Raw genomic sequence first — 12,931 nt, forward strand, 5'->3', positions numbered from 1 at the left:
GCTGCAGTTTTGGAGATGCTCTGACCCAGTCGTCTTGCCATCACAATTTGGCCCTTATCAAACTCGCTCAAATCCTTTTAGCTTGCCCATTTTTCCTGCTTCTAACACATCAGCTTTGAATGGATAATTAATTTTGGATTAACCTTTTTTCAGACTCTTTAAGAAAAGAGGTCATGTGCAATGTGAGAAAAAGTGTTGCCCTGTTGACCTAGAACAGTGATAGGCAACGTCGGTCCTGGAGTGCTGCTGTCCTGCAGAGTTTAGGTCCAACCCTAATCAAACACACCTGAACAAGCTAATCAATGTCTTCAGGATCACTAAGGCTACAGGCAGGTGAGTTGTTGTTGTTTTTCTTCAGGGTTGGAGCAAACTCTGCAGTACAGTGGCACTCCATGACCAACATAGCCTATCCCTGTTCTAGAATTTGGCTAAAATGAAATGAAGTTTGCTGTCAAAATACTGGTTAACTTGTATTGAATCCTTGAATCTCTTTTGGGTTGTTCTTGAGTTTTGCTGACCTGTGTTGGCTGCCTTTTCTGGTTTGTAATTTCCCTAACTTTCTCCAACATTTGATCTCTTCCTTACAGGACTTGACTACATCAAACAAAAGTTCAGTGAGCCAGTGGAGGAGATTAAGGAGGAAGCACCTAAGAAGGAGGAGGAGAAGGAGAAGTCTTCTGGCAGCCCTTTCTATCGGCGCGGCACGACTCCAAACCACACTCCTGCCCAAAGCCCAACCCCGTCACCACCTCACTCTCCTCAGAAGAGCCAAGCACCCAACCCCAGTGCCAGCCGCAAGATAAGCAGAGACAACAGCAGCGTAGCCCGAAAGATAAGCAAGGACAGTAGTAGTGTAGCTCGCAAGATAAGCAAAGAAGAGAGAGCCTCAATTGTGGCAGAGATCACCAAAGTATCCACCCTTCCTCCTGTACCCGCCATCAAGTTACAGGAAGTGCCCCCACCAAAGCCCCCCAAGGCCCCTGAGCCCATGCCCAAACCTGCGAGCACAGGTAATGGGCAACTACATGCTGCTTATCACAGTTACTATGTGAAGCCAGTGAAGCAGTTGCCTCCACCAGAGGAACCAGAAAATGAAGAGCCTGAGATGACACAGTCTAGCCTGGCCAGGATGCCTCCGCCACCCAAACTGGCCAGGATGCCCACTCCCAAACCAGAGCCCAAGATCAGGAAACAAGATTCCATGAAACCAAAGAGCTTAGCTGAAACCAAGAAAGCCAGCATAGATATGGCCGATGAAACAGTAGCGGAAGAATCTGTAAGTGCTTGGCTACTTTAAGTGTCTCGTTTATACTTGCAGATATCTTTTATGGATTGTGCTGTAATTGTTACATCATGTGTCTTTTTACACAGGGTCCTAACTCTGTTTTGGTTGCCATGGTAATGCTTTTGAACATTGGATTGGCAATCATTTTTGTCCATTTCCTGACATGAAACTACCATTTCAGGTAAGCTTTTTTTATTTATACACTGCAGTTCAGAAGTTTGGGGTCAGTAAGATTTTTATTTCAACTAAACGCTGTTTTTTTTAACTTTCTGTTCAACAAAGAATCCTAAAAAAAAAAAAAATGTATCACAGTTTCCATAAAAATATTAAGCAACAAAACTGTTTCCTGACCACCAAATCAGCATATTAAGGCCGGAACACACCAAGCCGACGCCGACGAACTAGTGGCGACGAAAGCAGACTGCGGGGTTGGCTCACGTCGGCAGCGTCTGTGTCCAAAGTTGCCCTGACACACCAAACCAACGCTCGACAGCCGACGGCCAAGTAGCACGTCAGTTCTGCGCCTGCGTGAGATGAAATGCCTTTCCGAATCAGCAGGTGGCAGTATCTGAACAGCCAATCAGAATGATCAGATGGCCCAATGGACTGACGAGCTCCGACGCCGATTCAACATTTCAAATCGGCCGGAAAAAAGGCGACGAGGACCAACTTCAGTCGACGGTGCGGAACACACTGAGAAAACTTAGTCGGCCGACGAACAAAAACTGCCAGACGGCCGACCGTCGGCTTGGTGTTTTCCTGCCTTTAGAATGATTTCTGAAGGATCATGTGACACTGAAGACTGGACTAATGATGCTGAAAATTCAGCTTTGCCATCACAGGAATAAATTACATTTCAAAATATATTAAAATACTAAATTATTTTAAATCGTAATAATGTTTCACAATATTAATGATTTTACTGTATTTTGGATCAAATATGCAGCCGTGATGAGCGCTAATTTCAAAAACATTAAAAAATCCCCAACCTTTTGAACAGTAGTATAGTTAAAATGTTAAAGCCAACATGAATTGTCACTGGCAACATATTTCATATTTCAAAAATTGAGGGTGGGACTGTTTTTAGCTGGAATTATTTGAGTATTGATATAAATATAGTCAACCACTCCCATTTTGGATGATATTTTGGTTTCACTTTATTTTGATGGTCTCTTTAACACATGCTGTTGATTATAAGTAACGCTGCACCTACATGTCTACTAACTGTCATTAGAGTGTTAGTAGAGTATTAGTAGACTGGTAGGGTTAGGATTACAATAAATTGACATGTATTTGCAAAGTTACTTATAGTCAGTAGAGTGTCTGTTAGGGGAGCATCAAAATAAAGAGTTAGCAGATATTAAGCAGACAGTCTATTAATACTCAAATGACAGTTGACATGTAGGTGCAGTTACTTATAGTCAACAGAATGTTCAAAAGGGACCATTAAGATAAAGTGTTATTGATATTTTTTTTAATAAGCTCATTGCAATGCATTCTGCCAGTGGTTTATCTTTGCAGTGTACATGAAATGTTGTCTTAGATTTTAAGAAAGCATAATTTGCCACATAATTTTAACACATTAATTTTTGTATTCCACATAAATGTTGTCACTGTCACAGTGTGTGGGCTAAGTTGTCATAATGGGAACCTGTTGTCAAACAGCCTATTATAGACTTTTTAGCAAAATTGTAACAGTAAAAATAATTATGAAGCACAAAAGAATTCACAAATCAGCAAAAGAGTGTTGATTTTGCCTACAGAAGTTAAAGGGATAGTTCACGCAAAAAATGTAAATTATTCCATGATTTACTCACCCTCAAGCCATCCTAGGTGCATCTTCTTTCAGATGAACACAATCAGAGATATATTTAAAAATATCCTTGCTCCTCAAAGTTTTATAATGGTTGTGAATGCGGGGCCACATTTTGAAGCCAACAAAAAAAAATCCATCCATCCATAATAAAAGTAATCCATACAGCTCCAGCGGGTTAATAAAAGCCTTCTGAAGTGAAGCAATGCGTTTTTGTAAGACAAATATCCATATTTAAAACTTTATAAATTCAAATAACTAGCTTCCGGCGGACGACCGTACGCATACTGCGTAAGTCGACTTGCTCCACAAGAGTAACCCGTGACACGATGTATGACGCAGGATGTAGGAGTAGCCTAAGCTTAGACGACTCTCACAGTTCAAACAAATTGGGTTGTGCAACAAATTTAAGCTTCTCTTCTCTTATATCAAAATCCTCTGACATTTCTCTTTAAAATTTCTCATTTTAGACTTATAATTCGTGACTGGTATTTTGTTTTGCTCTTTCCTCTGCGCTTTCGCGTTCGTCATTGCGTCATGCGTCGGGTCCGAGGTTGCTCTTCCGCCGCAAATCAATGCGTACGGTCGTCTGACGGAAGCCAGATATTATAGTTAATAAAGTTTTAAATATGGATATTTTTCTTACAAAAACCCATCACTTCACTTCAGAGGGCCTTTATTAACCCCCCTGGAGCTGTATGGATTACTTTTATTATGGATTTTTTTTTTTTTTTTTTTTGGCTTCAAAATGTGGCCCCCCCATTCACAACCATTATAAAGCTTTGAGGAGTAAGAATATTCCGAATTCTGATTGTGAGTCCTGAAAATGTACAGGTGTGAGTTCGGTTATAGAAGGCGGTTGAATCACTCCTGTAAATAACCGTACTGTTTGTGAACATAACTGTATTAAGGAATCAAATACAACCGTATTCTGCTGCTGTGTGAACGTAGCTATACTCTTACCAAAAATACTCTTGCTACACACTTCAATGTTTGAGCTCAAATCTACCTTCATTATGTAGTTCATTATGCTATGTTATGCATTATGATAATTTACCTAATTTACAGAAGGACAGTTTTGAATAATGTGAATAAAGCCAACATACAAAATAACTGCTAGAAATAGTCCCTGTGATAGGGTGACCAGATTTCTCATGGTGGAATACAGGACAGGATGGACAGGTCCCCCCACCCCCATTTAAAAGTAACTTCACAACTTCTTTTTAGAAAAAATTTACTGAAAGTTTTTTGTAGCGCACTTAACCAGCATCCACTAGGGGTGGGCAATATGACCAAAAACTTATTTCATGATATAGGATTTTTTTTTTTTTTCATGATAACGATATATAGTTATTTTATTTTGTTGTTGGCCTATAAAAAAGAACAAAGAAGTAATTTACAAACAATAGGACAAATATGATAGAGATACAAATTAAATAAACTACATTTTTTAGGTACAGTAGGTTTATTTAACATGTACAGTATCTCACAAAAGTGAGTACACCCCTCACATTTCAGCAACCATTTTATTATATGTTCTCAAGGGACAATACTAAAGAAATGAAAATTGGATATACTTTAGAGTAGACAATGTGCAGCTTGTATAGCAGTACAGATTTACTGTCCTCTGAAAATAACTCAACATACAGCCATTATTGTCAAAATAACTGGCAACAAATGTGAGTACATCCTAAGTGAACATGTCAAAACTGTGACCAAAGTGTCAATATTTTGTGTGAGCACCATTGTTATTTAGCACTGCCTTAATCCTCCTGGGCATGGAATTCACCAGAGCTGCACAGGTTGTTGGTGGGATCCTCTTCCACTCCTCCATAATGACATCACGGAGCTGCTGGATGTTAGACACATGGCGCTTCTCCACCTTCCGCTTGAGGATGCCCCACAGGTGCTCAATAGGGTTCAGGTCTGGAGACATACTTGGCCACTCCATCACCTTCACCTTCAGCTTCCTCAGCAAGGTAGTTGTCATCTTGGCAGTGTGTTTGGGGTCATTATCATGCCTTTCGGCCCAGTTTCTGAAGGGAGGGCATCATGTTCTGCTTCAGAATGTCACAGTACATGTTGGAATCCATGTTTCAATGAAGCAGAGCTTCCCAGTACCAGCAGCAATCATGCAGCCACAGACCATGATGCTACCACCACCATGCTTGACTGTAGGCAAGACACAATTTTTTTGGTACTCCACACCAGGGCGTCGCCACACATGCTGGACACCATCTGAGCCAAACAAGTTTATCTTAGTCTCATCAGACCACAGGACATGGTTCCAGTAATTCATGCTCTTGGACAGGTTTCAGCAAACTGTTTGCGGGCTTTCTTGTGAGCCAGCTTCAGAAGAGGCTTCCTTCTGGAACGACGGCCATGCAAACCGACTTGTTGCAGTGTGCGGGGTATGGTCTGAGCACTGACAAGCTGACCTCCTGCTTCTGCAACCTCTAAAGCAATGTTGGCGGCACTCATGCATCTGTTTTTTGAAGCCAGCTTCTGCACCTGACGCACAGCGTGAGGACTCAACTACTTTGACTCAACTTCTTTGGCCTGTTCCGAGTGGAACCCGTCTTGGAAAACCTCTGTATGACCCTGGCCACTGTGCTGTAACTCAGTTTCAGGGTGTTACCGATCTTCTTATAGCCTAGGCCAACGTTGTGGAGAGCAACAATTCTAATTCTCAAATCCTCAGAGAGTTCTTTGCCATGAGGTGCCATGTTGAACTTCCAGTGATCAATATGAGAGAATTGTACTCAAAGAACCAAATTTTAACTGCTCTAATACAAGATCCACACATTTGTATGGTCCTGTCAAGCAGACAAAAACATGAACATGATGAATAGGACATGTGGCTTTGCATGGTTAAACAACATACAACTGTTATCACTTAGGGTGTACTCACTTTTGTTGCCAGCTATTTAGACAATAATGGCTGTATGTTAAGTTATTTTCAGAGGACAGTAAATGTATACTGATATACAAGCAGCACATTGACTACTCTAAAATATATCCAAGTTTCATTTCTATAACATTGTCTCTTGAGAAGGTATACTAAAATGGTTGCTGAAATGTGAGGAGTGTTCTCACTTTTGTGAGATACTGTATATTTATTTAACATCTTTTGTTGTTTGATTAACATTAATGACACAGACAGGTGCTTGTAATATTCTGACACTTCACCGTGTTGTTTACTTTCATTTAAGCCATAATCGACTGTATTTACATGAGATACTCCACATAATGGGCATTTTGACAACTGTGTCTGTGTTAGACCATTCAGGCGCAAAGAGAAGTGAATTCGGGATCGCACGCTGTCTGGTGTGTGTCATTCAGCGCGACACCACATTGAGTTCTTTTTTCACCGCGAATAACTTACTGCGAATAATGACTTGATCTTTTTTTTTTTTTTTTTTGAATATCCTTGTTAAATGTACACACACTTCTTTGACATCTTCATGTCTGACTTGATCTCCTCCGCGCTCTCTAATATCCCGCCTTCACTAACTGCAAGTTAATCGATAGCAAATTGTGATTGGATGGTAATTTTGTTCTCTACAATATACTATGACAAGATTGGCTACCTTTAGTCTTGCGTGACAGAAGACTACTACTTGCTTTTATGATCACCCACTAAAGACAATTTAGGAAAGAAGAAATACGGGACAAAACATGATTTTTTTTATAACAAGTCGGAACACTAACATTTTCTCAGGAAAAAACGGTCACCCTACCCTGTGACAACTAGCCCCCCATTGGCATTTTAATGGATGTACTATAACTTTTAACCCTGTATTCCATTTATTCCTTTAGTGTTGGATGGCAACCCACACAGTTGTGTCAATGACCTTTCTGAAATCCAAACGGCACCAGGCAGTCTCCAGAGGGCAGAGGGAGCTGAAGAATCGACATATGCGAGTTTGAAAGCCACAGCATCATCCTTGAGAATGACGTGGTCTAATGTCACGCGGCTCTGGTAAACGAGATGAAAATATTTTGGGGGGAAAAATTACCATTAAAATGGAAAGCGAAGAAGAGAATGCAGTGTAACGTGACTCATATCTGCTGATGAAAAGCCTTAATATCAGCCACTCTATAGGTCTCTGGCTTCTGGCAGAGACTTAACTGGAAGTTTGATGATGCACTTTTACATGATGGGCAAGAGCAGCTGCCTTACTCATTTACCATCTGACGTGTAACTGGGAGATGTGCTCGCAGTGCCAGAGGAATGCGTTCAGGGGACTTTGCTGCAGCGGGCGTCCGTTCCAGTGAGAGGAAACCGAACGCGCACACCAGCGTCACTCGTCCGTCTTACACCCCACTGCAGTTTCTTCTAGCGTCTCCTGCATTCTTCTCGGAAGCTCTTGAGTCGATGCTCCCTACTGTACTCATCACGTTTCAGTTTTTGTTTTCATGTACCGTTCTTTCTTTCCTTTATGTTTGTTAACCTCATTCAAAATCGTGTTTGAATTATATGAAGCAAAAAAAAAGATCACTACCAATTTTTTTGTGTGAGAGTATTGGTACTATTTGAAAAAATGGGAAAATATTATATTATTTATTATTTAAAAATGTGCAATATGATTTATTTTTACACTTGCAGAGTTTAATCTTTCACCAATGAGGGACACTGTAGTTCTGTCCTATTTATTCTGGTATTTAAGAGAACGAAAAACATTTCGTTGGGGATTTCCCACTCTTTTTTGATCACGCCCATTCTGATCATGGCAAAACCAATCAAAAAGTCTTATAAAGTGTGTTATTTATTGAATTCTGGGAATTGACTGTTTGTCATGTTATGTAAATTAAGCCTATGCCATTGTGCATGCGATGTTGTGGAAGAGTTGGCGTGCTTCAGATGTCAGGTATGACATGTGACAGCAGGTGAGATGTTTTGGAGGGAAAATAAATGACATTGAGGGCTTGCTTGCATGCTTGTGACCGTGGATGTTTTGGATATCAAAAGTCAGGTATGGAAGTAGGATATTGCCTTTAAGAGTCTTTAACAGTACTTCAGTTTACCTCAAACGAAATAAAGGAAAAAGCCTCGTACGAGATGAAGTCTTTGTCTTAAATCTGTAGTATGCAAATTTTGACTGACGCAGTCATTGGGAATTGATTTTAAATGTGCCACTATATTGTAAAATGATTTTCTTTTGGTACATCCAGAAACTTTTCTTTGTTATTCTTCAATCATATTTCTGTGCATTTTTCCTCTTTGGAAGGTTTATTAAAGATTTATTTATTATATATAGAATTCTAGATATCGTTTCTAGTGTTTGGTGAGTGTACAAGGGCTTTCTCTTCTTCAAACCCTCATTTGCTTTTAGTTTTCGTTTGCATGGAGTCTTTAATGCACTAACGCCTGTATATCTGATTCAAAACAACTATTCTGAGGTAAATGTTTAAGGCATTCAAATTAACTCTTGAAGGACGTGTTTTATTTGGTTGTATTTCAATTCTGTGCAACAATGCAGTGCAATGTGTACGGGCTCTTTTTATATGTTTTCTGAAGGAGAGATTTGAGCTCTTACAACAGGACAGGACAAGGAATTATTTTTCTAAAAACAAATGTTGCACAAACTAAAAACATTTATATACTATATAAGGTTTATTCTATTTATAAGAATTTTTACAGAGCACAGCCATTACGATATGAATTCTAAGATATTTTTCTATAGAAATGCACAACTGTATTTTGTCAGAAGCAGTATAGCTACTTTATATCAAGCATTGTATCTCACACATCATCAGAATTAAGACTCTAAACCTATTTATGATTCGATGTGATTTGAAATGCTGAGGATGCAGGAATCCTCTTTTGAACCCTTCAATGCAAAAAAAAACCTCATCTCTGTTACATTTCGAGCCCATAGAGCCCCACGTATTTCTGTAATTTGAAAAGTTATGGTATTTATCTGTATAATAAAATGTTATGCCTTGTAAGTCTGCTTTCTCCATGATTTTTTTCTTCTTTCAACTATTGCGCTATAATAAACAACACATCTATGTACTGATTCTAGTACAATGGAAAAGCACTGGTTACTGATTCAGTGAATCTGAATCAGTAAATCAAATCGAGTCCGCTTTGTTTTTGCTTTATATTGTAGGGATGCACTGATATTTAAATTCTGGCTGATACTAATAATCATTTTCATGCTATGGCCGATAACCAATAAATTAATCTTAAATATTAACATATTAATAAAATTATACGCAATATTAAAAGTTTTGTAACACTTTAAAATAAGGTTTCATTTGTTAACATTAGATAACTACAGCATTTATTAATCTTAGTTAATGGTTAACATTTACTAAAGCATTTTTAAGATCAAAAGTTGTATCTGTTAACATTAGTTACTGCACTGTGAGCTAACATGAGCATGTTAACATTAAAAAAGTTTAATAAATGCTGTAAGAATACAGTATATTGCTCATTGTTAGTTCATGCATTAACTAATGTAAACAAATGAGACCTTTTTTGTAAAGTGTTACCAAAATTATAATATTAATATTCTATGCAATTGTGTCAAAAATCACTCAAAACTACAATCAATTGTTTGCTAAAAGTGAATAACGTTATAAAATGAATATTCATTTTGAGATATCCTAAAGATTACATGTAACTGTGTTGAAATTATTATTATTTTTTTTTTTAATATTAACATTAAATGTAAAAATAGAAGTAAATATAGCTGCAAGCAGCAATTACGGGGCCAAGCACAAAAAGGCACAACAAGTTATGCCAACATGGCTGGGAGCATTAGACCAACTGCAACAGTGAGCAAGTAAAGACCTATTAAGATCATTTAGATAAAAAAAATAGCTGAAAAATCATAAATACAGTCAATAATAAAGATTTACTGGTTTATCACTTTCGACCAATAGGTGGCGCTGTGACCAAATGAATGCGGTATGGTCAGAGTGAGGTAACAATGACACTCGCAAAGTTTGGTATCAATATGTCAAAGCATTGCAAAGATACAGCCTCAAGAGTCATTTTGGCATGAAGCCTCTAATTCAAAAACGAAAACGGTTTTGTCTATCAACACAAAATCTATAACTTTTTACCGGCATGGTCTGAAGATGATACAATTCATTTTTGGTGAAAATTGGACCAACGGTCTAGAAGGAGTTCAAAAAAGATTTTAAAGAAAATGGCGGACAGGAAGTTTGGCTGACTGTGGCAAAATTGGCATCAATGTTCTCAGCATGACCCACAGAATCTATTTAGACCAGTCTCATTACAATAGGCCACATTTATATAAAGCTATTAGCATTTTTTGAAATATCATTATAACATTTGACCACAAGGAGGCGCTGCCTCAAAACCTTTTGAGTACCTTCAGAGCATGGTATGTTCTCATCGATGCATTCATAAAATATAGCATTTTATTTCATAAAACTGTATTGTAGTCAATGGCAATTTCATGTTTTGTTCAATTATAGTGCCACCAAGAGGCACAATCCCACCACTTTTTTATGTGTCCTCAGAGTGAGCCCATACATGTATGTCAAATTTGGTGAAAATATCTCATTTCGTTTTGGAGTTATAGACATTTATATGTATGAGATCATAAAAAATGAGCTATGGGTAATTTTGACATTTCACCATGTTGCACAAACCATAAGGCGAAACCTAGCATGTTTGGTATCGTTGGACTTGGCAAGGATTCGGGAGTCTAAGGAGATGACTGTGAAAACAAGTCAACCACATCCAAAGTTCTAAGTATATAAATAATTTTTTTTTTTACTCCACTAGGTGGCGCTGGTCCGAAACTTAGGCTCCTTCAGGACATCGTGCTGATGACCCACACCGAGTTTCGTAACGATACGCTAATGCATTTAAAAAATACAGCATTTTAGCACAAAATTCAAAATGGCCGATATGGGAATATTGGATATCATTTGACTCGGCACGAATCTAACAAGACCACATTTATGATTTTTGGACAAACCGTTCAGAATTTATAGGCAAAAATAGCAATTATTCGTATCTCCGGACCAATAGGTGGCGCTGCGCCGAAACACTGCATGTTGCCTTAGGTCATGATTGTGATGACATGTACCAAATTTGGTCTGAATATGATAAAGCGTTTTGGAGATACAGCCTTATGTCTATTTTCGCAAGCACTACTTAAAATTTGTACGCTTTTCAAAAACGGTTTGAGAAATCGATTTGAATTCCAATTCGAATTGTCGGCATGGTCTGAAGATGATCTGGTTCAATTTTCGTGAAAATCAGAGCAACGGCCTAGGAGGAAAAAGTAGGTTTTCCGGAAAATTCAAAACGACAGAAAAATTTTCTTGACGCAAAATAACGTCGTAGTGTTCAATAGAATCGCCTTGAGCCAAGAAATCAGAGGAAAAGGGAATTTTGTTTCTAGCCCTTACGGTTCAAAAGTTATTAGCATAAATGTGAGTGAAACTTTGGACAGCTGGTGGCGCTACAGGGATTGAGTTAGAGACTCCAAATTTGCTCTGCTGACAGTTTACACTGTTCTCTATCTGTTGCCAAATTTCATAACTTTCTCGCAAGCGGTTCTATGGGTTGCCATAGACTTCCAGTGCAGAAACGGAAGAATAATAAGAACGCCAATGATTACAATAGGTGCCTATGCACCTTCGGTGCTTGGCCCTTAATTAGCATGGACAATTAAATATCCAATATCAACCAAAATCAGTTAAATTAAAATATATATATCGGTAACACTTTACAATAGGGTTTCACTTGTTAACATTAGTTAACATGAACTAACAATGAACAATACTTCTACAGCATTTATTAATGTTAATCTTAACATTTACTAATACATTTTTAAGAATTTTTTGTATATGTTATCATTAGGTAATTAACTGTGAACTAACATGAACATTTTATTAACAAGTTAGTCAATGCTGCAAGACTATATTGTTCATTTTTGGTTTATGTTAGTAAATTCATTAACTAATATTAATAAATTAAAAAAACTAAAATATTAAAAAAACTAAAATCAGCCGACAACGACATGGTACCGAATAACACCCTGTTTCACCATACATTTATTGACTTTTGTTTGGTTATTCTGTACAGTATAGTTATAATACAGTGCATGTTGCTCTGAACCCTCTGACCATTTAAAATACTTTCAAGCGTTTCACTTTTGCATGACTAAATGTAGACATAGCATGAGCACCGTGCACCACACTAAAGAATCAGTTTCACATGTGTAATCTTAAACGTCTTCAGAGGCCAAAGCTCTACCAGCTTCTAAAAAGTAAATGTAACGTGTTGCTGAAATTGGATTAAGACTAGTAAGCAGGGAAGAGATATTGCTGGTTATGTGTTTTCTTAAAACAGAGTCGCAAAGACGTTAGCATGGGCAAAATTATCTTTCCGTGTTTAGCTTAGCACCATCACATCATTTGGAATGACTGGTTTCCACTTAGTTGACAATATAATGGATTATATGTAATGGATCACCCTTAATTGTAAGCACTATGACTAAGAAAATACAAGTCTGAGTATAGAGTACTTGGCAAATGACTGGTAGTCTAAACAAACCTGGGCTCTGTTTTCCTGACAGAAAGTAAAGTGTATATCTAGATTGTTTCGTACAATATACAACATTCCACATTCAGACCAAGGAAATTTGGATATATAGAGACACTAGCATTTCTGTTTATTTTGTAATGACCATTGGATTTTGTAATGACCATATTTTGTAATGACCATTGGTTTGCTCTAATTAATTGAGGGAATTTGCTATAAGCCACTATTATTTAAACTGGGAATTGCTGACAGAACAAATGAGTGTTTTTATATTGGATTGCCTATATTTTGGGTA

General features: G+C 37.9%; 1 protein-coding gene across 1 annotated transcript in view; it reads left to right on the plus strand.

Moving 5' to 3' along the window:
- The window catches only part of jph1a (junctophilin 1a), a 49,684-nt gene extending 40,634 nt beyond the window's left edge, over positions 1–9,050 (plus strand). The window contains exons 4-6 of the mRNA XM_051882790.1: positions 588–1,276; positions 1,372–1,466; positions 6,918–9,050. Of these exons, the coding sequence (XP_051738750.1) occupies positions 588–1,276; positions 1,372–1,452 (770 nt within the window). The 3' untranslated portion in view covers positions 1,453–1,466; positions 6,918–9,050. The remainder of the gene's footprint in view (positions 1–587; positions 1,277–1,371; positions 1,467–6,917) is intronic.
- Positions 9,051–12,931: the final 3,881 nt, after the last annotated feature.

Source organism: Ctenopharyngodon idella, chromosome 23, assembly GCF_019924925.1.
Source record: "Ctenopharyngodon idella isolate HZGC_01 chromosome 23, HZGC01, whole genome shotgun sequence".
Classification (NCBI taxonomy): domain Eukaryota; kingdom Metazoa; phylum Chordata; class Actinopteri; order Cypriniformes; family Xenocyprididae; genus Ctenopharyngodon; species Ctenopharyngodon idella.